This window comes from Pteronotus mesoamericanus, unplaced genomic scaffold, assembly GCF_021234165.1.
Source record: "Pteronotus mesoamericanus isolate MK-2021 breed Mesoamerican mustached bat unplaced genomic scaffold, CSHL_Meso_final contig_24, whole genome shotgun sequence".
NCBI lineage: Eukaryota > Metazoa > Chordata > Mammalia > Chiroptera > Mormoopidae > Pteronotus > Pteronotus mesoamericanus.
In genome coordinates, this window is record NW_026555100.1 from 24,807,793 (window position 1) to 24,835,462 (window position 27,670).

The following is a 27,670-nucleotide window of genomic DNA, read 5'->3' on the forward strand; positions in this document are numbered from 1 at the left end:
GGCTGAACTACAACAGGAAGGCACATACAACCCACACCAGGGGCACACCTGAAGCATTCAGCTCAAATAACCAGGGAGATTCCATCACGAGGTCCCCATAGGACTCCTACTGGATAAGGCCACTCTACCAAGACCAGGAGATGTAGTGGTTCAACCTAATACATAGAAACAAATACAAGGAAGCAGCCAAAATAAGGAGACAAAGAAATGTCTCAAATGAAAGAACAGAACAAAATTCCAGAAAAAGAACCAACAGTGTGGTGATTGTGGTGGGGCGGGGGAATACAAGGGAGATAAATGGTAATGGAAAAAAAATACAATAAAACTGTATTGTGACACACACAAAAGAAATAAAAAATAAAAGCGGAGAAGTTTCTAAAACAAAAGTGGAGACGAGCAATCACATGCAGAGTTCAAAACACTGGTTATAAAGATGCTTAATTAGGGGAGCAGTAGGTGAGCTCAGTGAGAACTTCAACAAAGAGATAGGAAACAAAAATGAAGATAGAAAATGTAAAGAACTCAGAAATGAATAATATAATTGAAATAAAGAATACATTAGAGGGAAGCAACAGTAGATAGATGAAGCAGAGGATTGAATTAGCAAATTAGAAAACAGGGTAGCAGAAAACACCCAATCAGAAGAGCATAAAGAAAAAATTTTAAAAATTGAGAATAGTTCAAGGCGTCTCTGGGACTAACCTTCAGATGTACTAACCTTCACATCATAGGGGAACTGAAAGGAGAGAGAAAGAAAGGAATTGAAAACCTATTTGAAAAAAATAGAAAACTTCCCTAACATGGTGAAGGAAATAGACATGCAAGTCCAGGAAGCACAGAGGGTCCCAAACAAGATGAATCCATAGAGGCCCACATCAAGACACATCCTAATTAAAATGGCAAAGGTTAAAAACAGAGTCGTAAGAGTGGCAAGAGGAAGTTACAAGGGAGCTCCCATTAGACTATAGGCTGATTTCTCAACAGAAACTTTGCAGGCCAGAAGAGATTGACATGAAATATTCAAGTTGGTGAAAAATGGACCTACAACCAGGATTACCCAGTAAGGGTATCATTAAAAATCAAAGGACAGATAAAGAGCTTTCTAGACCCCCCCCAAAAAAAAAAAAAAAAAAGGCTAAAGGAGTTTGTCACATCCAAACCAGCATTATGAGATATGTTAAAGGGTCTCCTGAAGAAGAAGAAAGAAGAAGAAGAAGAAGAAGAAAAAGAAGAAGAAGAAGAAGAAAAAGGATAAACAATATGAATAGCCCTGGCTGGGGTGGCTCAGTTGAGTGGAGGATCATCTTGTGAACCAAAGGCTTGCAGATTCAGTTCCCAGCAGAGGTGCAAATGAGAAGCAATCAATTGATGTTTCTCTCTTGCATGGATGTTTCTCTTCCTCCGCCTTCACCTCTCTCTAAAATCAATAAGTATGTCCTGAGGTGAGGATTAAAAAAAGCATGAATAATAAAATGACAATAACTAAGTACCTAGCAGTAGTTACTTCAAATGTAAATAAAGTAGATGCTTTAATTAAAAGACTGGGTGGCTGAATGGATAAGAAAATAAGACCCATCACATGCTGTCTGCAAGAGACCCATATCAGAACAAAAGACACACAGACTAAAAGTAAAAGGGGTGGGAAAGATATTTCATGCAAATGGAAACAGACAAAAAAAACTGAGGTGGCAGTACTTATATCAGACAAAATAGACTTTAAAACAAAGGCTGTAACAAGATACAAAGAAGGACCCAGCAATTTCACTTCTGGGTATTTATCTGAAGAAACCCAAAATGCTAAATCAAAAAGACATTTGTTTTTATGTTCACTGAAGCATTATTTACAGTAGCCAAGACAAGGAAGCAACCTAAGTGTTCATTGATAGACAAGTGGATAAAGTGGTGCATACATGCAATGGAATATTAGCCATAAAAAAGAATGAAATCTTGCCATTTGGGACAACATGGAGAGACCCAGAGGGCATTATGCTAAGTGAAATAAGTCAGACAGAAAAAGACAAATACCACACAATTTTACTTACATGTGGAATCTAAAAAAGGACTGGACAAAACAAACTCATGGGTACAGAGGACATTTTGATGGTTGCAGATGGGAGGGGAGCTTGGGGAGATGAATGAAAAAGGGGAAGTGATTAAAATGTGCAGATTGTCCTGGACAGGTATCTCCGTTGGTTAGAGTGTTGTCTGGATGTGCCAAGGTCATGAAGTCTGTCTCTGGTCAGGGTACATAAATAATGAATCAGTGAATGCGTCAGTGAGTGGAACAACAAATTTCTCTCTCTTTCAAATCAGTAAGTAAAACAAAGAACAATTGAAAAAAATACCCAAGTTGCCAGTTATAAAAATAGGGGGATGTATAGTGCAATATAGGAAATAAAGTCAATAATACTGTAGTAACTACACATGGTGTCAGATGTGCTTTAGATTTATTAGGGTAATCACTTCAAAAGTTACAAATGTGTAATCACTAAGTTGTACACCTGAAACTAATATACTATTGTATGCCAACTGTAATTGAAAATTATTTTTAAAAATAATTACAAAAAGTGACACATATACCTTAAATACTTGCCTTAAAAAAGAGTTGTACACATGAAATATTAGAACCATGTAGTTCTACAGGGTTTATTAATGATCACTGCCACAACAAAGAAGGCGGGTCATTACCCTTTCTTTCTACCCTTTGGTATCTTTCTGGCAGTCTGTAGGGCTTATGGATCCCTTCTTAGAGTGACTTTAAATCCATAAAATAAAATTCATACTATTACAAATATACTTATTAGTTTTGATTATAGTAGTTATGAAAATATTAAAAAGCCAATTGCCTGATACAGTGATATAATTATTAACACATTAAACATTTCCACTGCTGGGATTGTACCCTGACAATCCTGAAACACCAATTCAAAAGAACTTAGCACCCCTATGTTCATAGCAGCGTTATTTACAATTACCAAGTGCTAGAAACAGCCTAAGTGCCTGTCAGTAAATGAGTGGATCAAAAAACTGTGGTTCATTTACACAGTGGAATACTACACAACAGAAAGAAAGAAGGAATTCCTACCTTTCATGACAGCATGGATAGAACTGGAGAATATTATGCTAAGCAAAATAAGCCATGCAGTGAAAGACAAATACCATACGATATCATCTGTAAGAGGAACTGAATGAAAAAACAAATGAGCAAAATGGAAACGAAGGACAGACTGACAGGGACCTGAAGGGAGGGAGAGAGAATGATTAGGGTGGAAAGGAGGGGAAGAGTCTAGTTAAGGAACACTGTGAATGACCTTGGACAGGGACAACAGGGTGGGGATTGACTTTGGGGGTGGGGCTGGGTGGAGGAGAGCAAAGAGGGAAAAATTGGGACAACTGTGCTAGAACAACAATAAAATATTTAAAAAGTGAAAAAAATATTGGCATGTGTAATGATTGTTAATTTTGGACTGTTCATTGTCAGTATTTTGATATCTGCAACAACTACTATGACATGAAAATACATCATTTCCGTTCCTGACGAAGTTAAAAGTACTGCTTTTATTACTACTTGTTCACATAATTGTAGCATAATTGTTCACATCTAAGTTTATGGTTGTTCCCCCCCCCCCACCCAACACACATATTTTTAAACTTTCCATTCTCTCTCCTTACAATAGTTACATTGTAATTTTCTGTTATATCAGTATTGGGTTTTTTAATGTGAATATGACTAGATAAATACTAGTAACAGTTAAGTGATGTGGTATATTATGACCGATGTTTCCTGTTTATTTTGTTTTCCCTGGAGTTAATTTTCTTCCTTCCCTCTCTTTTTAACTTTAATTTCTATGTTCTTAACTTTAATTCATTCTAAACTTGCCCCCAGTTGTATAAATCTCACAACATCTTGAGCACATTTGGTATTATATTTATTTTATTTTCTCTAGGAATCATCTGGTCTGCCCTACCTAACCTGGATTAGTTGTTCTGAAGGCTTGCTCTGCTGTCTGCTAGGGCACCTTCACTGTCATTCTTTTTTCTTCTCATGAGTTTGACTCTTTAGGTTCTGGAACTTGACATCTTTCATGGTTTCCCACCTGTTTTGGTGGAATACATCCTCTGATAACTCCCTGAGAGAAAATATATGGGAAACAAAATTATTTGAGACTGCTGATTTAAAATGCCTTTTAAATATATACACACTTGATTTATAGTTTCTCTAGGTATGGAATAATTTTCCCTCAGAAAGTTTTACCTTATTTTTTTTTCTAGCTGCTAGTGTTGCCATTAAAAAAGGTGATGTCATTATGAGTCTAGATTCATATTATCGTATCTGTTTCCTCTCAGGCAGCTTCTAGGGTCTTGTGTTAAGGGTCAGGCAGCTCTTCAATATTCAGAAATTTAAGACATGCCTTTATTTGGGTATATATTCATCATTTTTTGCTGGATACTCTTTGTGTCCTTCAGTAGGAAACTCCTGTCCTTGAGCTTTGGCTCTTTTTCTTGAATTTTCTTCTGTATTTTCTATTCTTTTCTCTGGAATTCCTGTTCCTGTGCTGAACCTCCTGGACTTTAAATCTTACCTTCTGTTTTCCATTTGGTTTTTTATTCCTTTTATTCTGATATTTCCCTAGCCTTATACTATTCTAATTCCTCAGAGGATTAAACAAATTTATATACTTAACGTACTTAATTAAAGTAGTTCCTGGCATATAGTAAGTTCCTGTGTTGGGTGTAATTGTCGTTAGGTTCTTAACTAATTGTTTAGAGGGAGGGGTGTTTGGTCTTGATTTTTTTTGACTTACTAGCTGTATGACCTTGGGCAAGTCCTGTAATTTGATACAGACTTCCCTCATCTGTAAAACGTTGAATAAGCTCTACCTCTTCTGTCTGTGAACATCAAAGGAGAATATGTATGTGAAAATGCTTAATAAACTTTGTACAGAGTTAATGGTTACTACATATATCTTTGAGATAGCAATTTTTAGTTTGAAAGAAAGTGGTGGCTTTTAGGGTTATTTTTAAGATTATTTGATTGCATGTGACTATTTCTCCCAAATCTATATGAACCAGGTAATATAAATTAAATGTTAATGCTATACTTTAAATAAATTAATTTCTTAATACTCAACCTTACTATGTTAGGCTGAAGAGAGAAGATTATCAAAATATTCATCCTATGAAAAGCTCTAACTTTACTTCAGATTGTATAAATCTGTGTAATGTAGTAATTATTTGAGAATGACCTGATTACTAGTTTTAACCCATGGAAGGAATATTTATTGGAGTTTGTTTATTTTTCTAAAATGGTATTTGAGATTAGTAAAAATAGAATCTGTCTTTTGGTTTTTCTCAATAGTATTAATGTAATTTCAAATGTTAGCTCATTTTTGTTAATGGTGGCTTTTTGTTTGTTTGTTTTGTTTTAAGGTTTTTGGATTCAAAGCATAAAAACCATTACAAGATATACAATCTGTAAGTATGTTTTCTTATTTGTATGCTTCCAAATACTTCTAAAATAACTGTTAAGTGAAAGTTATTTACTTGTTAGAATGAGGTTGAGTTAAAGATATATTTGAACAGAACTGTACTCCTAAAACACTTAGTTCAAGAATCTGTTTGAGAGCATTGTTAGGTCATTTAGAAAGTGTAGTGACGAGGTAAAACAATGTTGGCACAGATTTATGTTACTTGATCTGCTTTAAATGACTTGGCATCTAGCCCATCTTTGAGCCCGTAACCATGTGGTAACTTGAAGTGTAAAATACAGCAGAGCTTCTGTTAAAGCATTAATGATATCTTCCATGGAGGTATACTTCACAGTGAATATAATTTTGCTCATTCTGTGTCTCTAGGTCACTTGGTTGTTGCAGCTCTTAGGGTATTTTCTAACTACATATAACATAAATAAGTTACCTGAAATTGTTGGATAGAGTTTTCTTTGTTTGGGGCAGGGATGGAAGGATTGCCCAACTGATACAGCTAGCTGACCTTATCTTTAACTTTTTTTCCCCTCTTGATTTTGTGACTAGAAATGTGAAAAGGAAAAAAGAAAAGTGCTGGAGGGGAGAGGTGTTTAAGGGGAGTAAATGGTAATAAAAAAAATAAAAATAAAAATAAATAAATAAAATTTATCTGGGGGAAAAAAGTCATTGTATTTTTTTTTAAAGAAACAAAAGTATTTAACCGTTTTTGCCCTGAAAGACTATTTTTCTTTCCCAAAATATTGACCATTTTTTATTTTTTAAACAAGGGTATATAAAATGTTATTTTTCTCCATGGCTTTTATTTTTCTTATGTGATATACATATATAAGTTATGCAGCAGGAAATTTTTAAATCTAAATTTATTTATACTAATTCCCTATTACAATTTTTGTAGAGTTTATTTATCAAATATAAGAACAAGCTTGTTTTCTACATTTGGTGGTCATTTAAATCTTCACCAAGAAGTATGAAGGATTCTTTGTGTCCTATTGGCTTGTGAGATGTTGCTTTTTTATCTTTAATTTAGTGATCTTTCTGTTCTGATAAGACCTGAGAGTGAAGTAGATGCCAGTATTGTTTCTTTTCGTGAGTTTTCACTAATTTTCTCAGATTCACAAAAAAAGAAAACATTTATTGCATATTGCCACATTAGACATTATAAAATATGTTGTTGATCCAGAAGTAAGATGTAGTTCTAGTCCTTAGGTAATTTATAATGTGAAAGGTAAATAAAGTGTTATAGAAGTGATAACTCCTGTATGGAAGAGAACTGTATAGAGAACAGCAGAAAATATTCATTTTACTCCAAAGGAAGATTTTACCAAAAAAAAAAAAAAAAAGATATTTGAGCTGGGATGAAAAGAATCAGTAGAGATTGACTCATAGACCTAGCAGGTGAGAAAGTAGCACTGCAGGCAGAGAGAATGGCATCTAAGAAACATATTGGCATAATGTAGCAGATAATTTATTATGGTCAGATTATGGTTTGTGTTGAGAGGAATTTGCTGTAGTATAAATAGATGACAAGATAAAAGAAAGTAAAAGGCACTGTAGAAACAAGTTTAGGTGGCCTCAACTTACAAATGGTCTGTATGGGTATTATCTTCTTTTCCTAATTAACTTCTACAAAGCCTTGTTTCAGATGCCAGAGTTTCTGTGGAGGAAAATAAAAACTACAAAGCTTTGCACTTTTTGAACAACTGGATTTAGAAGTTAAGTAAAAAAAAAAAAAAAAAACCACAAAAAAAAAACAGGACAAGAACTATCAAAAGCTGGGGTCCATTAAATAAGTCACTTGAGGCTTTGATTCTCAGGATTGTGCATTTTGAGGGTCCCAGAAGGAAGGTAGAAAGATGATAAAGATAGATTCTGTCTGTTTCAAAATTTTATTCGAGCTTAACATTATATTCAGAGAGAGAGAAGGAAATTCTTTTCATTCCTGTATGCAGTGACTTCCTGCTTCCAGAATTTAGAACTTAGGTTTGTACTGTTAGTATTGTGGGTCACTTAACATTATTATGATTAAAATTGGCATCGGGATCCAGCCTGGGAACTTGACTGCCTGTTTGTTTTTGTATTTCCAAACTGGACTCCAAAGTTAATGAAATGTCTTGTTGTTAGTTGAGAATAGCTTTTGGTACATATATTTTAACTCCCTTCCTCCACTCCATTTAATGGAATCGTAGACTTTCAAAATTGGAAAGTACCTGAAAGAGATCATTTAGTCGAACCTTCTCATTTTATAGATGGGGAATCTGAGGCCTAGAGAAGTTAAGTGAGTTGAACAAGGTCACACAGGTACTTATGGTAGCAGACCGTCCACTGTTTATGCCATATTCCCTTTCTGGGGTTTTTTGTTTGTTTGTTTTTTTAACCTCCCCAAATATTACTTACTTGAGAAGTTTGTAGAACTACCAGTTGTAGCATGTTTTGATTTCTGATGTCACTGTCCAATCTTCTTCACTTGCTTTTTACCCATTTATATTTCTGACTCTGGGCAAGTGAGCTGGCAAGCAGTAGAAGTTTCTATTTTATTTCTTTTATTTTTAGGGTATTAATTACATGTGATGAATATCTTTGCAAACATATATGGAAAGATTAAAATATTTGTACTAGACATACCTGTATTTAATAATATATTAAGCTTTATGGCACTTACAACATATGTGGATGAAGAAGAGTTCTTAATGTAGAATTCTTAACATATAAACAGACTATTTATATTTCTTTTAGGCATTCAATAAGTTAAGAAAGGATAAAATTAATGTCATTAACAAATTTGGGTATACTGATACTTACTAAGTTTTTTTTGTGCAGGTGTTTGTATTTTATTTTTGTATGTTCCTCTGTATAACCTATACTGTGATGTGAGTAAGAGGAGGAATGGGGTAGATAGGTCTTTGAGGAACTTAAATGTTCACTGGCTACTCTATTTTATTATATTATATTTTGGCCACAAAAAGTCTGTTTAGTTTCTTCTGTAAAAGACACATTTTTCCATTTTCATCAATAACTTTATTGATTTAGATATTTTGAATATGTCAACTATCTCCTGCATGGTATAATGTTGATTCTTGTCGATTAATGTCTCGATTTGATTGCTAGCACCTGCAGCGGGCCTACCTGAACGTTGAACACTGCTCAGTGGGAAATCTCCAGTATGAAAATTTGCAAACCATTTTTATTTTTAAAAGATTTTATTTATTTATTTTTAGGGAGAGAGGAAGGGAGGGAGATGGAGAGGGAGAGAAACATCCACCAACTGGGGACCTGGCCCACAATCCAAGCGTGTGCCCTGACCAGGAACTGAGCTAGCAACCTTTTGGTCCTCAGGCCAGCACTCCATCCCCTGAGCCACACCAGCCAGGGCTGCATACCACTTTTGACACAGTCAGTCATGGCACCTTCCTCATACATTGTACAGTTTTGGGTTTTTTTGCCATTTCAGTTGCATTTTTACCTTTCTTGAAATAATAAAGCATAGTATACCAAAAATGTTGCTTATTTTCTTGCATCTTCAGTAGTAAAATGGCTGCACAAAAATTCACCAGTTTTGATAAGATTTTTTAAATGCATGCTGATATGACAGCTGTCACCATGTAATCTAACAAAACTGCTTTGAATGAAGTTAAAGATAAGATAACTAAGCGCTACTAGAGCCATCTTATGGAAAAAACCAAATGCACTTTTTGGCCAACCCGGTATGTTCTATTTAACATTCAGCTCTCTGTTATTTTGTGGTAAACATTTAGCTTTCGTTACTTTTTGTCAATTTTCTTCTGTAAGATAAGGATAGCTTCATTAAAGAGAGTAAAGAAGATGCCTTACCTGGCGTGGCTGAGTGGAAAAGGTTGCTGGTTCAGTTCCCAGTCAGGGCACATTCCTGGATTGAGAGGGCCAGGTTCTCATTTAAAGGTGTGTGAGAGGCAACTGATTGATACATCTCTCTTACACATCAACACGTCAATGTTTCTGTCCCTCTCTTTCCCCCTCCCTTCCCCTCTCTCTAAAAATAAATAAATAAAATCTTTTTTAAAAAAGAAAGTAACGAAGGCACCTACATGCCTAGCTGATTCCATGGCAAATCTCACTTCACTGGAAGCTTTTCCTATTAATTAATCTTACACAACTTTCTTCACTTTTTGTCTTCTACTTCATAAAAACACTCTTCTTCAATGCTCCTTTATTTTTCCTGTCTCATATAAGTCAATATGAGGTGATGATAAGAAAATACTTTTTGACTGCTAATTATAGAGAAGTATTAATGATTCTAACTCTTGCCTTAGTCAAATCCTATTTGCTTTATTTATGTATCTTCAGTTTTGGTTTGTTGACTTAATAACACATTCTTTAAAATTTACAAGAAACTTTGAGGTTTTTTGTGTGTGTGCGTGAAGTTATGACTGTTGTAATTAAGAAGAAAGTCTTTGTTCTTCCCCTGCCAACCTCTCCCTAGATCACTTTCATCACTCCCAGTCCCAGTATGTGTTCTCACATACTCCCTATACATACCTATAGAGATTTTTATAGTGTTTTCATTATCACTGTTGATTCTGTTGTTCCAAATACTGCTCCTGTAAGAAGGCTGTCCTTGACAAAATTTTGTTACTGCTTTTTTTAAAAACCTATTTTCAATTTTTTATTAAAAATAGCAGTATGGAGCAGCACTGGAAAGATTTTTATAATCAGAGGTACTGAGCTTGAGTCCTGCTTCTTCCATTTACATACTGGGGCAAGTTTTTTACTACGCTTCTAAATCTTAACTTTTTCATATGTAAAATGGAGATAATATTAACTTATCATGGTTGTGAGGATGAATCTAAAAACAGAAACTCCTTTGTAAGGCATGTGCATCTAGTAGACATTTAGTAGCTCATTATTTCTGCTTTTCCTTCATTGCTTCCTCTTAGCAGTAATATTTGAGAGTCAAGCTTATGAAGATGGTCTTACTGTTTGTCAAAGCAAACATTGTCAGCTCTTCAGAGAGCATGGGAATTTTAGAGAACTGAATCTGCATGAAACTCAAAATGTGTATTTTTTTTTGTTGTGCTATCATGAGACTAGCTTCTTAGAGTTGTTTTCCAGCTTATACCTCCCCCCTTACCTCCTAAGTCTTGTGATTCTTCACCACCGTTGACCATGTGACTATTTTCATAGTCAGCCCTCTTCTTTCCACCTGTCGTTTTTTAATGTGTGTGAGTCCAAATTTATTTAACAAGGATGATTATATGTACATATGCCATTACTGAAAAAATTTTCTTTCTAGCAAAACTTGTACTACATTATAGTATGCTAAAATGGAAAAGCTTTGTTTTGAGCAGTACTATGAAAGTTTATTTTAGGTCTGACCAGTTAGAAACTTGTGAATTGTAGTTTGTTTACAGGCAGTTCAACCTTTGTGTGGATTTGGGTTTAGAACTGTTAAAAGTAGAGGGACTATACAGGTACTTTCAGAATTTCTAAATGTAAAATATAGGCCTAAAATCACTTGTTTGAAACTCTTAGGGCCAGTTGTGTTTCAGCATTCAAAATTTTTTCACTTTTCAGAAAGATAACAAACATGGAAACATATTCTTTCTTGTAACACCACCAGTGGGTTTTGGAATGGTACCTAGAATGAAATGTTTGACTCCTCACTATAAGTATATTAAGGACTACATACAGCCTCATAAGTTAATATCAGGTTCTGCATTTGAGTTTGTCATAAATTAAAAAAAAATAATTAGAGATTTCAAACTTTGGGAACTTTGGAATTGTGGATTAAGCTTTTATGGACCTTTATTTGTTTTAAAGTGCTTTTATTTTAAATAGTTTTTTAAACATCTGATTTAGTTAGGAGTCGGAGTTACCAGGATGCTGCTGATCTCAAACTAATATATAGAATCCCTTTCTGAGCCTATTGATGTTTATAAACATGGTCTATTAATCATGAGTAAGCCAGTGCATGATTACAAGTGTGTCATTACTATTGAAAAGACAAATTTAGCATGCTCCAGGGTAGTGCTAAGTCAACATTTTATTATTCTGTATTGATTTTGCTTATTACTCTTTCATTATTCTAAGACTTGAATTAAAATTTGTAACTTGAGAGGGTATTGAAAAAGATGACGTGTGGCTTATCTAAAGAAAGTGCTGGTTCAAAAAAAAGTTTAGTAAGAGTTGTGTCTGAGTAGAGTAGCATCATTTAGTTTCTTCCTTTACTTTTTCTTTGCACTTATAATTTCACATTTTTAACTTATTTTTAAAAATTGAGAAAACTGTATGCTCAACTGTGAAGTAAAGATGTTAAAACTAGTTATTTATAAAACTCCATTAGCATGCAAAATTTTCATAGGAAATTTGAAGGTATAGATGCAGCCGAATTTACATTTGTGTATATTAGTGACTTCACAAATTTTATAAACAAATGTATAAGCTCTAATTACATACATTTAACATTTTAAGTCTCGGTTTCCCTAATTGTAAAATGGGGATAATAACAGAACCTACTTCAGAATTAAAAGACATAGTTAATATAAAATACTTAATATAACGCCTGGTACATTATAAAGGTCCCAAAAATCTTTGTTACTCTTACACTTTTTTCTTAATTGTAAAAGATAACTTTATATCACATTTAAACTTCTCTTTTAGATGTGCTGAAAGACATTATGATACCGCCAAATTTAACTGCAGAGGTAGGTATAAATGTACTTTATTATGTTAAATAACTTAAAACCAATAGACTTAAGTGTTACTGTCATAACAATAATGAACGATCTCAGTTATTAAGTGAGATAAATACTTGCCTTAAAGATGGTCTTAGAAAATTTGAAAATTATAATTTTGCTGTTGTGTTTTAGGAAACAAGTACCATATAAACCTGCCAGAAATGTTAGGAAAACAAAATTGCAGAATGGATTATGAATTAGGAGAAATTTCTAGACTAATTTCTTGACTAATAATAAGATAAGGAGGGGGTTATACCTACTTTTTGAGGCATTTGGTGTCATAGTAAGAGGTTATACAGAGAAAGCAGAACAACTTAACTCTATCAAGGAGCATGACCTAAAAGGTGGAAAGGGTGTAACACATATGGGTAAAGGGAGCCTTCTAGGTGAGAGCAGGGAACTGCCTTCAGTGTTATTCTTCAGGTACAATCAACTCTGTCTCAAAACCCACAAAAAACTTTCACTTGTAATTGTGGAACCCCTTGAGCCACAAGAGAATTGGAGAGTTTAGAAGCTTAGCTGATGCTGTTCAGAGACAGTGAATAGTACCATGAACTACAGATTGATGTATTTGCCCTTGATGCCTCCTGCAAATCTAGAATGGACTTTCAGACAGTTGGTTTGAGGATTCAAAAGCACTGATGGTGAGGGTTAGTATAATCACTAAGAGTATTTCTTTTTTGGTGAATTGAGGCTACTGCTTAGTATGCATAGCATGTTTTAGTCAATGTTTATCTGCCTTTAAATAGATGTTTAACAGGTTTTCCTAGATGTTTTTGTGTGCCACTGGGGAAATGAGGATAGAATGATAGTAGTTAGGCAGATGACTAAGTTAAAGCTCTCCTGTATTGGTAGTTGTTGTCTACTTGTCACAACAAAGGACTTAATTGATTTTATCCTGTGCCATACTATGCCTCAGTTGAAGATATAAGATATACTTTTAACATAGTTAGATGGCACAGGGTAATTAGATACATTAGATGTTAGAATTTTAAGGATCTTAATAGAGTGGAGCCAAGGAAGAGAACAAAATTAGATAAAATTTAATAGTAGTATATTTAAAATCCTGTTTGTAGACAAATTTAAAAAAACTCTACACTGATAATAGGGTACAGAGAAGTTTTGGGTTCTTAATAAGCCATGTGAAAAGACCTGAAACTTTATTTGATAAACTACTACGGCTGTATAATTTTTTATAAGTAGTTTTTTCATTTTCTTTTGTAAATGCCTTTAAAGTCACGTATATACAACACTAACATTTGCAAGAAGTAACACACTTGATATTTTTATTATATGAAGTTTAAAATGCAATCCTTTATGCAATCCTTCCTATTACTGATTTATTAAAAATTTTTCTTTTGAATATGTTTTGTAGTGATGCAATATTACAAGTATTATCATTCTTTTTATTACATAATTTACTCAGTCCGGACAAGATGCTTATGTGACATTTTATTTTGAGTTCACCTCCACCTCTGTTATGTTGTAATCTGTGCTACCTCTCCATAGCAAAGTTTCCTTCTTCATAATGTGGGGGAAATAATACTTGGCCTCCCTGTCTATTATTGATAAGTTTAAGAGATAACAAGAGACTATTTCTATTCAAAAATTAGAAAATTATCAGGCAATGATTATTTTTCTTTGGAGTTAAGTTTTTCTTTTAAACATTTGTTTAGTTTATATGCAGCATTTCTAAAGTTAACTTACTTTTAATAAACAATTCAGAAGAGATTTTACTCTTAGTCTGAGGTTATTTTTCTTTTTATCACAGTTGCACAATATCCTTTTGAAGACCATAACCCACCACAGCTAGAACTTATCAAACCCTTTTGTGAAGATCTTGACCAATGGCTAAGTGAAGATGACAATCATGTTGCAGCAATTCACTGTAAAGCTGGAAAGGGACGAACTGGTGTAATGATTTGTGCATATTTGTTACATCGGGGCAAATTTTTAAAGGCACAAGAGGCCCTAGATTTCTATGGGGAAGTAAGGACCAGAGACAAAAAGGTAAGTTTTATTTGATGTTTTTCTTTCCTCTTCCTAGATCTAAGAATGTATTTGAAACAGGTTTTTAAAAGGAAAGTTGGTAACCTCCTATTTTTCTCCTAAACATTGAAATCATTTACTACTATAAGTGTTTTTTTTAAATCCTCACCTGATGACATGTCCATTCATTTGAGATAGAGACCAAGACAGACAGACAGACAGACAGAGAAACACCGATTGGTTGCCTCCCATATGTGCCCGATTAAGGATCTAACCTGCAACTTAGGTGTGTGCCCTCACTAGGGATGATCAAACATGCAACCTTTTGGTGCACAGGACAACAATAGCCAACTGAGCCACCCAGCCAAGGCCTGCCTTAACTTTTATATGAACAAATGACTGATTGAATTTTTCTGTTTATGCCAGCATTTTCGTGTCATGCTAGCAAATCTTAGCCATTAACTGTATTGCATATTTCATCTCAGAATACTTAAGCATTTTAAAAAGCAGCATGATGATTATTCTTAAAATAAATATTAATGTAAGTAGTTAAGATTAGTCAGAAGTTCTTCCCTTATTCAGAAGAATAAGGTACGTACCCGGGGTTGATAGTACTGGAATGAATTCCAGAGCAGATGACCAAAGATGTTTACCTCGGTCCATCCTTTTATCTAGCAGAGGTGTCCAACCTGTGGCCCAGGATGGCTGTGAATGCAGCCCAACACAAAATTTTAAATTTACTTAAAACATTATGAGATTTTTTTTTGTGATTATGTGACGCAGTGTATTTAATATGTGACCCAGGACAACTTTTCTTACAGTTTGGCACAGAGATGCCAAGAGGTTGGACACCCTTGAGAGGGAAAACAATTGCTTTTGCTGATTAAAACTATAGAAGGTAAATTGTTTTTACTGAAGTAAAGGGCACAGGAAAAGAGACTGAATTGGAAGAAAACCATTTAGAACTGGATCAAGGTAAAATAACAGTTACAGAAGGAGTGGGAGAAATTTAAAACAGAGTTAATGAGCAGCAGATATTTTGGTAGTGGAAAAGAGATTGGGTAAATAGAATTTAAAATGAAAATTAGAAAAGTTGTGTGATGTGGAACCAGAGCATTAGATTTAAGCTAGTGGCTCTTAAACTATTTATGTTATACACCTTTTAAAAATATGTTGAGAGCTATAAATATTCTCTCCAAAAATGTGCATGGTGTACATGAACATACAGTTGTTTCTAGCAGTTTTTAATTGCGCTGAAAACTATTTTTAACATAGAATGTAAGAGAAATCTTTATAACAATTATGTCCCTTTTTTTTGTCATGCAAAAATCAACGACCACTCCTTGAAAATGACTAAATCTAAGTGGACCAAATTAACCAAAATTAAGCTTTAGTGTTCTGTTCAATAGTAAATTTTAATGAAAGGGTTGCTATTAGCTTTTAAATAACACATTAAAACTATTCCATTGCCTTTGATTTAGCAACATTTGAGTCATCTTTGATATCCAGTCAGTTTTGACTTTGTTTTTGATAAAAACAAGTGCTGAAAATCTTATCTCACAAAAGTTTGAGAGAGCAAGTGGAATCTGTAGATTCTTTTGCCAGATTAGAAAGTAGTATTGTGTCAAGAAATAAGAATTCAACCTGACTGATGTATGTAGCTCAGTTGGTTGGGCGTTGTCCCTTAAAGTGAAAGGTCCCTGGTTCAATTCCGGGTCAGAGTACATGCCTAGATTGTGGGCCCCATCCCTGGTCAGTCAGGATATTTGTACAAGAGGCAACCAATCAATGTTTCTCTTTTTTCCCTCTCTCCTTCTCTATCTAATAATAAATAAATAAAATCTAAAAAAAGGAAGAAAAGAAATAAGAATTTTCTAAGATTCTTCAGATAAGTTTATGTTGAATCATTTTCTTTGCCTTCTAGTTAATAAGATCATTTTTTGGCAGATCCTGATATAATGCTGTGTTGGAACTGTAAATGAGTTTATATTTTATTTTGCCCAGTTGATGGCAGTTGAAATGCTGGCTGTAGATTTGTCTTCTGGAAGCCAGTGTTATGGGTAGCAAAGAATTTCATAGCTGCTCCCACTTGACAAAACCTCTTGAGAAGCTCTTGATTGAAAGTCTTGGCTTTTATGATTTTGGCGCCTTTCACAACAGTAGATTTTGCATTTCAAATCCTCTTGCATAGGCTAGGCTATGATTCAAGGCTTGGCATTCATGAAGCAGTGGAATGCTTTCACAGCAATAGATAAGATTTCTCTCAGAATTGATGGTAGAGTCTTTCACTGCAGCACATAGAGATGGACAAAGCAGTGAGTCACAGTGACATGCAGAACTCCTCTCTTTACCAAAGCAGCAAAACCAGATGTTTTGACTGGTATTAAGATGTACTATCTGTCTACAGAACACTGAGATTTCTTCAGGAGAAAGATTTTTTGTTTTTAGGGGGTTTTTTTTGGCAAAGAAACTTCACCATTTTGAAAATGTTTATGTCCCCTGAAGTTTCTGAAAAGAACCCTAAAATAGAAATTATTCTGATTGTGTCACCATGAATTTATTTGATGAAAATTAGTAGCTGGCTAATATGAGAAGTCATATGCTGAAGGAAAGTGGTATTTCCAATCCTTTCATTACCTGCTTAATAGTTTTATGGGGAAAAAAAAAGTCTTGTTTTGAAATGGATGAAAATTGTTTAATACAGATACTGCAACAGTCTTAGTTTTCTATTGCAAGCTACAAAATATGTTTGACCATTTCTGAGGTATTTGCCCTCACTGCATTTAACTCCGTGACTTTTTTGTTTGTTTGGCATTGTAGCCAATAGCCTGGCTTGGTGGGATGCTCAAGGATTTTCAGTTGGGAGCGAATAAAAATTTTGTAATGGTCTACCCTTTTCTAACTCAACTGTGCTCTCACATATTCAGTTGTTTTTCCCCTCTTCCCTCCCCCTTACACCCCCCTCCCAACACCCATATGCACCCTTTCTGATGTAGGGTGCATCAGGATAGTTGCTTCAGGATAGTTGACTGAATGATGAGAACTAGCCATAGAAAAAGCACATGGGATATTGCAGTTATTGTGACATTAGGGGCCAGAATGAAAAGATAAAGTGATATTTATGAAAAGTAAATGTAAAGTTTGTAGTTTTATGTGGAACCATGTAATAGTACCTATATCAGCAGCAGAACTGCTCCAGGCTCACCATATTTTTACAGGTAATATTCTCTCCCAAGTGAAAGGTGATGGACTTAGAAAATGGAATTTGTACGTACTGTTAAGAATGAATGCAGTAAAATTGTTATGTTTAGCTGTCACATGGTATTAAGTTGAGTAATTTAGCCAAAATTGATCACTTTTAGCATCTTGCAGTCAAATCATTTGAGATCTGTTGTGCTTAGCTCATGATTAATTAATATACCTAGGCCATTTTTTTAAAAACGAATTATTCATGGGCTCTAAAAGAGTATCCTAATGTGCTTCTACCTTTATCCCTGTGTATATTTTGTTTTAAATATTTTTATCTATTTATTTATTTATTTTTAGAGAGAGGGGAAGGGAAGGAAAGAGGGAGAGAAACATCAGTGTGCGGTTGCCTCTCATGTGCCTCCCCATCCCCCATCGGGGACCTGGCCTGCAACCAAGGCATGTGCCCTGACTAGGAATCGAACTGGTGACCCTTCGTTTTGCCGGCCAGCACTCAATCCACTGAGCTACACCAGCCAGCGCCCTGCATATACTTTAAAAGGCAAAGAGAAATTTATGAGTAGACGTTGACAAAGCTCTATTTTTCTAAATGGTGCCATTTGCATTTGAGGTTGAAACAGCATTAGAAAGCTATATACAGTGGATAAAAGTCATAGGATTTTTTTTCTTTTTTGCAAGAATGTTTCTTACTTAATAATGATAAAACTGAGGCCCAGAAAGATGAAATGCTTTGATTAAGATTATCCAGTTAATGATAGCATTAAGAGTGAAGTTTGAGTTCCCCAGTGCAGTGTTGATCATCTTTCTAACTATTAAGCCCACAAATCCTGGAACTGCAAAAGAATTTTGAGACTGTTCAGAATTAACCTCTGTACAGGGTCAAGCTCTCCTGAAAGGTCATGTAGTGGTAATGAAATTGGCCAATTTTGAAAGGCTTCTCAATTTATACTCTTCTTTTAGATACTGGGGCATTTAATGACCCTTGATTTAAATATTTAACAGTTAAAAACATTTACATATATATTACACTTTTACCTAATGGTTAGAGTACTAGTGAAATACTATATTTTTAAACTTTAAAGGCTAACTAATTTCACCATAAGGAAATTTAGCTGAGCATAAACTGTTATACAACTATGGAATTATTCCAGAGAAGTATCTTACAATAAATATAATTGATTATCCAAAGTAGTTTTATTCTTGAAACATCTGCTAGTTAGATGCATCCTCTTGCCAATATTTCCTTTTGGGTTGAATCTCTAGGTTTGCATTTTTCTAATAGGGAACGACTTATAGGAGATACATACTTTTTACCAATTTTTAGTTTGTGTTTGATTAATTTTATTAGACCTGTTTTTAAAGTTGTTTTGCTTATATCCTTACTTTCAATTATAGTGAAACATTAGGAAACTGAATAAAATTGTGTTCTGATATTTATATAGGAGCAGAATGTTTTTTCTCTTCCTCCTCCTTTTCTTCTCCCTCCCCCTCCTCTGTCTTCTCTCTTCCCTTTCTTCCTTCTCCCTCTCCCCTTCCCCCTTGTTTCAAGGAAAAAGAATCCAGTTGTCATGTTTTGGTGAAGAATTTGTAGGCTGTGCAGAGATTCTCCTCAAAATAATGTGGTGCCGTGTCTTGACATTTCCTCAGCACAGAGAATGCAAATCAGATGGCAGAGTGGTGGGTGCCAGCTCACCGTAAAGTGTGCCATTGTGTCAGTAATGCCCAAATAATATTTTGGGTTTTGAATGTTTGGTAGAAGTCAAAGTACAACAAATACCTCATATTTAAGGAAAAAAATGTTTTCTGAAAGTGGAATAACTTTTTGAGGAAAGGAAGACTCGGCAATTATGTTACACTTCCGTAGGGCAATTCCTAGGGCTGTTTCCAAGCTAAATCCTATGGCTCACACTACCTGCCTTTGCACTTATGTTTCAGAATTTAATCAGTAACTCACAGTATTTATTGTAAGCTATGAATAAAGAGTTAAAACATCCTGCACGTGCTGGTAAGTATGTATTTTGGAAAGATTTCCAAATTTTCTGAATTTAAAGAGACAAACTTTTTATTATATGACAAATTTACCCCAAATGTCTGCTATTCTCTCTTTCCCTTGCCTTACCCCTTTCAGATGGTAGAAGTGTTTGCGCTTTTGATGTTTTTCCAAAGCAATTATTAGAAATAAAATTCCTATATGTTATGATCTTAGTAAGAGAGCTTATTAATTTATCTGTAATGAAGGCTTAAATCTGCTAGTAATAATAAATGCTAACTTTAAGTGATTCCAAGATGGAATTTTCTTGTTTCTTTGAGGAATGAATTTTTGTCCTATGATATTTAGTCAAGTTACTTTTTTTCTAGCCTATTGCCTAAATTTTCCCATATAGTAACTTAATGAAATTTTTATTCTCTCTTCATTTAAAACAAAATAAGCTATAATTATACTCTTTTTCAGCTTTTAAAAAACTTTTAATATAACATTTTTTTCTAATATATTAATTTTCCTAAGCTAAACTGTGTTCTTCTAATGCACAGTATGTAAGCCTATTTTCCAATCTGTATATTTATAAAATTGTAAGATTTAAAAAAAAAAATTTTTTTTAAGTTCTCACCTGAGGACATGCTAATTGACTTTTTAGAGAGAGGGGAAGGGAGGGAGAGAGAGGGAGAGAAATATTGATGCAACAGAAAAACACGGATCAGTTGCTTTTCCAACGTGCCCTTAGTGAAGACTAAACCTGCAACTTAGGCATGTGCCCTGACTGGAAATTGAACCTGTGACCTTTCGGTTTATGGGGTGGCACGCCAACCACCTGAGCCACACTAGCCAGGGCTAAAATTGTAAGATTTTTATACCTTGAAGGACCTCAGTAATTATTTAATTCAGTCTCATTCTAATATAAATGATAAAAAGAAATCTGCAAATATTTCTGTCCTGGAGCATTTAATCTCTGTATATAATAACTCAAAACTGTACCTCCTAAACTCAAATCCAGTGTTCTTTCCACTGTGCTATGTTCTCCTGTTTAAATTATTTTTCTTTATTATTTCACTTCCAAAATAGACATAGACACTGAAAAGGGGGAGGGGATAGTTGTATTATAATATATTAGAACTCTGTTAATTTCACATCAACTGAAAATAAACAAAAGGAGATGCTTATTGGCTTGTATAACCCTAAAAATGCTCTGCCCTGGATCTAGATGCTTAAAAGATGTCAGGAATCTCCTTTCCTCTGTATATACTTTATTTTTGGGCAGGCTTGCTATAATATAATGAGAGGGTACAGCTCCTAGTAGCTCCAGCTCTGCAATCTGCCTGCTTTAGCAGCTGCAATGGGAAGAGAGCTACAATTTGAGCAAAAATTTGTAGATTAGGTTCTAATTTAAATGGATTAGGCCATGCACCCATTTCCTAACCAAACATTCTTGCCAGAGGATTGAGGCATATATATGAAGCTGAAGAATAGGGCGCACCTCCCATGCCCCCAAACCAAAGAGAGATGTATACCTTGCCAAAGGGCAAAGGATGCTGTGCAGAGAGAAAAATAACAGTTGTCTGCTTCATATTATTCTCAAGGATTCTGTGGTTCACATACCACTATTTAATACATTATACTTAGTTGCATAGAATTGAAGCACTACGACACCCTAAACTTTGGAGATTCTTCATAGATAGGAAAAATAAGAGCTCAAAGAGGTATTTTTCATCACATAGTTAGTAGGCATGCTATTAATAAAACCCAGGACATGACAGTAAAAAGTTTGAGAATCAGATTCACATATAGCTTCAGATGCAGGTTTTGAACAAGATAATTAACGTGTACTGGGAAATACGAGGTGATAGAATCTCTCTTGTAAAGTTGTTGTAGGGTTAGAGATACATGTAAAATGTTGGCACGTAGTTTAATATACAATAATTACTATTATATGTTGTCATATTTCTTCCTTTGTTGAATTACTTTCCTATAATGCTCTTATTGTGATCATTCTAAGCTACAAGCAAATACTATATATTAAAATAGCTATATTATTCCTGAGTTTAGAAGTGCCAGTGAAAAGTTTACTGACGTAGAAAATTTCTTTTTTAACTGAGGGATCTAGATTGTGAATTCATTGTAGAGAAGGTGATCCGATAGTACTGATGCACAGAATATATATCTTGTTGTGGTATCTAGGTGGTATTCTGGTCTGATAGTATTCTAGATTTGAAAGATATGTATAACCCATACTTTTAAGTCTCTGTTTCTTAAGAGATTAATTAATCATATACAGATTTACATAAAACAACTCAGGTTAAAAAATAATTTTTTAAAGATACATCAGGCAAATGTAAATTTTAAAAGTAGATGATAGGACATCAGTGTCAGTATATTTACAGCCAGAATGCATAAAACTGGATCAAGAATGTCATTTTATATCAATACAGGGTACACTCCACAAGGAAGACTTAGAAGTTAAAAACTCGTAAGTGTTAAACATAACATCAGAATACATTAAGTAAAAGCTAGAAGAAATAAAGAAAAAATTGATAGAAAAGCAACTATAGTAGGAATGCTCAATATGTTTAAGATCAAGAAGGTACAAAGCAGGTACATAAATAGGTTGATTAACGTAATAAAACCAGCTCATAAAAATGTATTTTTGTGATCCTTTAAACAGTTACCAAGATTAATAATTCATTATGCCAACTACAAAGAAAATCTAACTTCTAAGTAGAAATATACAAAATCCCAGTCCTTGATTACAATTCAATAGAATTAGAGATTTTTTTTAAAGTTTAATCCAACTAAATCATTTGAAATTTAAAACTCAAATAATTTTGAGTCAGTGAGGAAGTACAAATTCACATTAGAGATTATTATAACAGGAAAGAGGAATTAATAAATACGAAAATATAAATGTGTTAGTAAACAAACCAAGTAAACCCTTTCAAATAATAAGTCTAAACCCATTGTATGAAAATGGCAGTAAAATCAATATATTTTTTAAAGCCAATCAAATGAAAAAGTAAAGAGGAGGAAAACAAAAGTTAGATGTTAAATTTGAGAAAGGAGATATAACTACAGTGTAGAGCTGAAATTAAAATTTATATTAAAGTCTTTGTGAATGAATTTGAAAATTTCAATGGGAAACATGCAATATACAGTGAAAATGTTAATCATACATCCTTCATTACGAAATACAAAAAGTCTAAGTAGATCAATGAAAGTGTGCATGCAGGAGCCTTCAAGTACTTGGTTTGAATTGCATTTCAGGTGTCTGCTATCTTACCTGGATGCTTCAAATAATTATCTTATTTGGTCGAGGTGTTACTTGGTCGAGGTGTTAGAAAATATATAAAACTTCTCAGTTGAATGCTTGCGTAGTCCTTAATCTGATAGAATTAGCATATTACAAAGGCCAGAAAGTACAATTTGGGGACATTAAATACTTTAGTTTGGCCAAAAGTAAGAGTACTTGCAAGGGAGTGGTGAGAGGTGTTCTCACTGAATATAGTTTCCTCTTGCTATCATCACTTCCTACACAACTATACTTAAAACACAGCTTAAGCCTCCAGTAGTATTAGTGACACCATAGAAAATTTTTTGTGAAGTCACATGGTGTAACAGGAGAGGAAACTACACAAATGCTCTAATATCTCATTTATTCAGCATCATTAGTGAATGCATTGCTGCACACATAAGATACTTTAGCTAAATCAGGATCACCTTTTAAATAACACATGGATTATATATTTTTTAGCTTAATTTTTATAATTTTTAAATAACACATGGATTATATATTATTTAGTTTAATTTTTATAAAACATTACATGTGTTCTGGTTTCTTCAACAAAGACACATAGATGTAGATCAGGAACATCTTTAAGTACATGTATTAATGGATTATTGTATACATTTACATTTGTATTGGTTACGTACTCCTGGCTTTTTGCTGGGCTTTAAGGCTAGCATCACTTTTTGCTGCTGCTGTTTTTACTTCCTAAAGGCTGTCTGCCTTCATCTAGTTTTTTTATTCTAATATGCTTTTGCCTGGAAAATAAGGAACCACGTTTATGTGGAATTGATAAGAGCCCATAAATCCTTGTAGGGAGCCATGTGTATAAAGAGCACAGCTGCAGAGGGCTTTGACAGTTGTTTTGGATATGTAGTGGTCTTTGCTTCTTGGGTTCACGGGTCAGAGCATTGTTGTGACTATTGAATAAATAGGGGTATTTATGGTGTTATGATCATTGTATTTTAAGGGAGAAAACTTACTCTGGTATATTCCTTTTTATGGATGTTGCTCTGATTTACTCTTATTACTGAGTGGGATTTAAATATTAATCAGGTCAAATTTCTAATATATATACACATTCTTCAATGGGTACAATCCAGTTACAACAATAATTTAAATGAAATAACTGTAATGAAACTTGTCTTTTGAATTTGGCTTTTTTCTCTTTCTGTCCACAGGGAGTAACTATTCCCAGTCAGAGGCGCTATGTGTATTATTATAGCTACCTGTTAAAGAATCACCTGGATTATAGACCAGTGGCACTGTTGTTTCACAAGATGATGTTTGAAACTATTCCAATGTTCAGTGGTGGAACTTGCAGTAAGTGCTCTAAATTTTCATTCTTCCATGTATTGAAACAGTTTTCTTAATATAAGTTTATATAAAAATCTAGAAAGAAATTTATCATACTTAAAATTATGCAAATATCCATACTGATTAATTAGCTCAGCTGTTTAGTGCCTTGCACTAAGGAAGCCAAGAGCAATGTATTTTAATTTCTTTTAAGCTGAATTATGTTTATGAAAGAAGTACTCTGCAATGCAACTACCAAATACAGTCTGAATTCTGATTAGATGGTTAAAAAAGTCTGTCCCCAAAATCCATCCCATCACATCCAGTGTGAGAATAACAATGGGATTCATAGTTTACTGGGGTTGAGGCAGGGACCAGTTTCTTTATAACTTAGGAAAGACTAACTTGATAGTAATGGTGACAGGGACATTAAAGAGGAAAAGAAAAAGTGGTAAGACATGAAGACAAGCTAAAGTATATTGACTGAGTAGGGTTGAGTCAGAGCATGTGGAATATTAGAGAAAACCTGCATTTAGATTCAAGTATTTAAAATGCAGTTTTACAGTTTGTAAATAAGATACCACCATATTATTTCTTTTAATACTTTTAATTTCAGTGATACTTTGCAGTTCATTAGTAGTTTTATATTTTAGCTTTAAGGTTTGCTTGTTGAAAATATTTATATAATTTAAAATAATTTCTACCCCAAAATTAATTTATGTCTAGAAAATTAATTTCTTGACGTTTTTTATCTCTGTCAGATAGGTGTGATCCACCTTCATCAGGTATTTCCTGTATTCTTAGAGCAAGGCACTATTTCAAAGTCTACATTTTTGGTAATATAGCATGTTAAGGCATCTCAGAGACCTCTTTGATGCTTTTGTTGTTCATTACAATTTAAAAAACTGCTGGGTGCAAGTCACTAAACTGTCAGGTGATTAACATAGGAGCTTAATATAGTGGAGAAGAAAAAAGGAAGAAAAAAATCTCACACCTTTCCTATAGTATAAATATCAATATAAGAGCCAACAGAACGATATAAACTATTAGAGAAATAATAAGGAAAGAGAACATTCAGTTCAGTTGATCTTACCTTATATATTTTTGTCACATTGGCTTCTCAAAAATCTCATCAGTTCTGTTCTGTTTGCCTACATTTAAATATTGTGTTGTGTTGTTTTATTTTTTGTTTTGGCCTCAGTATTACATTTATATTGACTACTGAAATCTTTTTAATCTTTATTAATTTAGTATGCGCTCTGATTTAATACTATGTAGTAAAGCTGTGTATAATTAATATATATTTAAATAGTAGGTTGTATGTGTAAATTATAAATGGACTATTGGTAAAAAGAAAATGTTTTGGGGGGGGGGTTGTCAGTTTGGTGATGGAAGTCCAGCTCTTCATTGAACACTAGGGAAAGTGTACAGTTTAGATTGGCATTAAACTGAAGGGAATATTATAGGCAATAGGAAATAGCTTGAATTGAAGCACAGCAGAAGGAAATGAGCTGGACAAGAAATGTAGAGATAGAAAATAAAATACAACTGGAATGTGTGGCTGCCTGTTAGAGGACCCTGAATGGGGATTTCAGACTTGATATGTTAAATGCTAGTGTCAATGATAGTACTGGAGGCTTAAACTGTGTTTCAAGTACAGTTGTATAGAAAGTAATGATAGCAAGAGGGAAAAAAATGATGGAAGGGAAACCAGTTGTGTGACTTGCTGTAAGCTGGATGTGCTTTGCCAGGGAAATCAAATGGAATTAGTTTTCATTCTTGTTTTGTTTTTTTAACCCTAACATAAGGATATGTTTTTATTGACTTTAGAGAAAGAGGAAGGGTGAGAAACAAACATCAATGTAAGAGAGAAACAGTGGGTTGCCTCCCATACGTGCTCTGACCGGGGATCGAACCCGCAACCTTTTGGTGCACGGGATGAAGCTCCAACCAACTGAGCCACCCTACAAAGGCAGATTAGTTTTTATTTTACCACTTATATTTGAAAATTTTGTCAGAATTCTGATCCTGGTCAGCTGAATAATTCACAGAAAAGGGAGGAAAGAAAAGTGAACCTGAGACTCGGAGACATGAATGCTGATACGGTTTTAAACATGTTTTAATTCAAGCGAAGGTGAGCTGTTTATATGAATATAGATATTCAGTGAGTACTTGAAAGTATTGATTTGAATCTTTACATGAGAGAAAGGTCAGATATTTGGGGAAGCATCAGGAAAGTTAAGCCTTGGAAGGGTCAGAAGGAAATGGTGAGGACTGAGAGAGACAAGGGGAGTGAGAACAATTTGGTTTCAGGAGGAATAAGAGGAATCAGTGAAGAAAAAAGAAACTTGTGGTGGGAATAAAATGTCTTTTGCAAAATTGTCAGGGATTAACAACTTTTAAAAAAATTGATTATTGTCTTAACATTTCTAAATAAAGGAAAATTTACTATATTCTGTATATCTTAAATGGTAAAATGTCAATGAAATATCATCACTGATTTTTCTCCTAGTATTCTCAAATATCCATATATCTGAGAAAGTTTAATTCTGATGTTTTTTACTAGGTTTCAGTCTTTAAAACACAGTTATACAAGGATATATCAGAATTGTGTCTCAGAAGTTTACAGAACCATGCTAATGTTGGACTTGCCTTATTAAAAATGTGAAATTCATATTATAAAGAAAATTATTTTCTTTAGTGATTTGAGGAAATATTTTCCACTTTTATTACATTTCAGCTTAGTTTTTGAGGAAATTTCTAAGTAACACATTTTAGATGAAATATGACTTATACACATGGAATATCACTCAATAATAAAGATAAACAAACAATTTAATTGTGGTATGATTGACCTAAACATTATATTAGTTTTAGGTATATGACATAATGATTCATATTTATATCCATTGCGAAATAACTACCACAATAAATCTAGTGAACATCCATCATTATACAGTTACAATTGTTTTTCCTTGTTATGAGAACATTTGAAATCTACTGCTAGCAACTTCCAAATATGCAAATATAGTATTTGTAACTGTAGTCACCAGACAGTACATTGTAACCTTTGGCTCATTATTTTATAACTGGAAATTTGTACCTCTTGAATCCCTTCATTCATTTGTTCCCCACACACTCACCTCTGGCAGGGGGAGGACAAAAAGAAATATGACTTATGAAGTTAATTTTTTTTTTAAAGTTCCAAAATCAGGATTATCAGATTCAGAATTAGTGGAGTTTGAATTAATAAGGTTGCAAGGCATTTTCATTCTGGCTGCTTTGTAGTCACAGCTTTGAAATCTTACCTTGTTTGTTTCTTCAAGCTAGATTTCCCAGCAAAATTTATCTTAGAAAATGGCTCATTATACTTTGAATCATTAGTCAAGGAAGTGAAAATTATCGACAGATTGCCAGTGTAATATTTCTCTTTTTTTAGAGAGCCTTTTTCTCATAATAAATATCTTACAAATATGCATTATTCTGAGAAAATTTAATCCAAAATCCAAATTAAAATAACCCCACATGTTTTGATCAGTACTGTTTATTATGTGATTGCCTATATCACTTTAGATATTGTATAGATGAGCCGTAGATGTTTATTAAACTGGAAAATTCATTTAGCTTGGATAAGCTTTTTACCTTGTTCTTAGTTGTTGGGCACATTGGTAAAGAATGTGCTTTTTTTTCTCCATCTTTAAGAATAATG

At 33.8% G+C, this 27,670-nt stretch overlaps 1 protein-coding gene across 1 annotated transcript in view; it reads left to right on the forward strand.

Moving 5' to 3' along the window:
• PTEN (phosphatase and tensin homolog) overlaps positions 1–27,670 on the forward strand; it is an 86,377-nt gene that overhangs the window by 47,551 nt on the left and 11,156 nt on the right. Inside the window, exons 4-7 of the mRNA XM_054572404.1 lie at positions 5,431–5,475; positions 12,120–12,163; positions 13,968–14,206; positions 23,847–23,988. Coding sequence (XP_054428379.1) covers positions 5,431–5,475; positions 12,120–12,163; positions 13,968–14,206; positions 23,847–23,988 — 470 coding nt within the window. The remainder of the gene's footprint in view (positions 1–5,430; positions 5,476–12,119; positions 12,164–13,967; positions 14,207–23,846; positions 23,989–27,670) is intronic.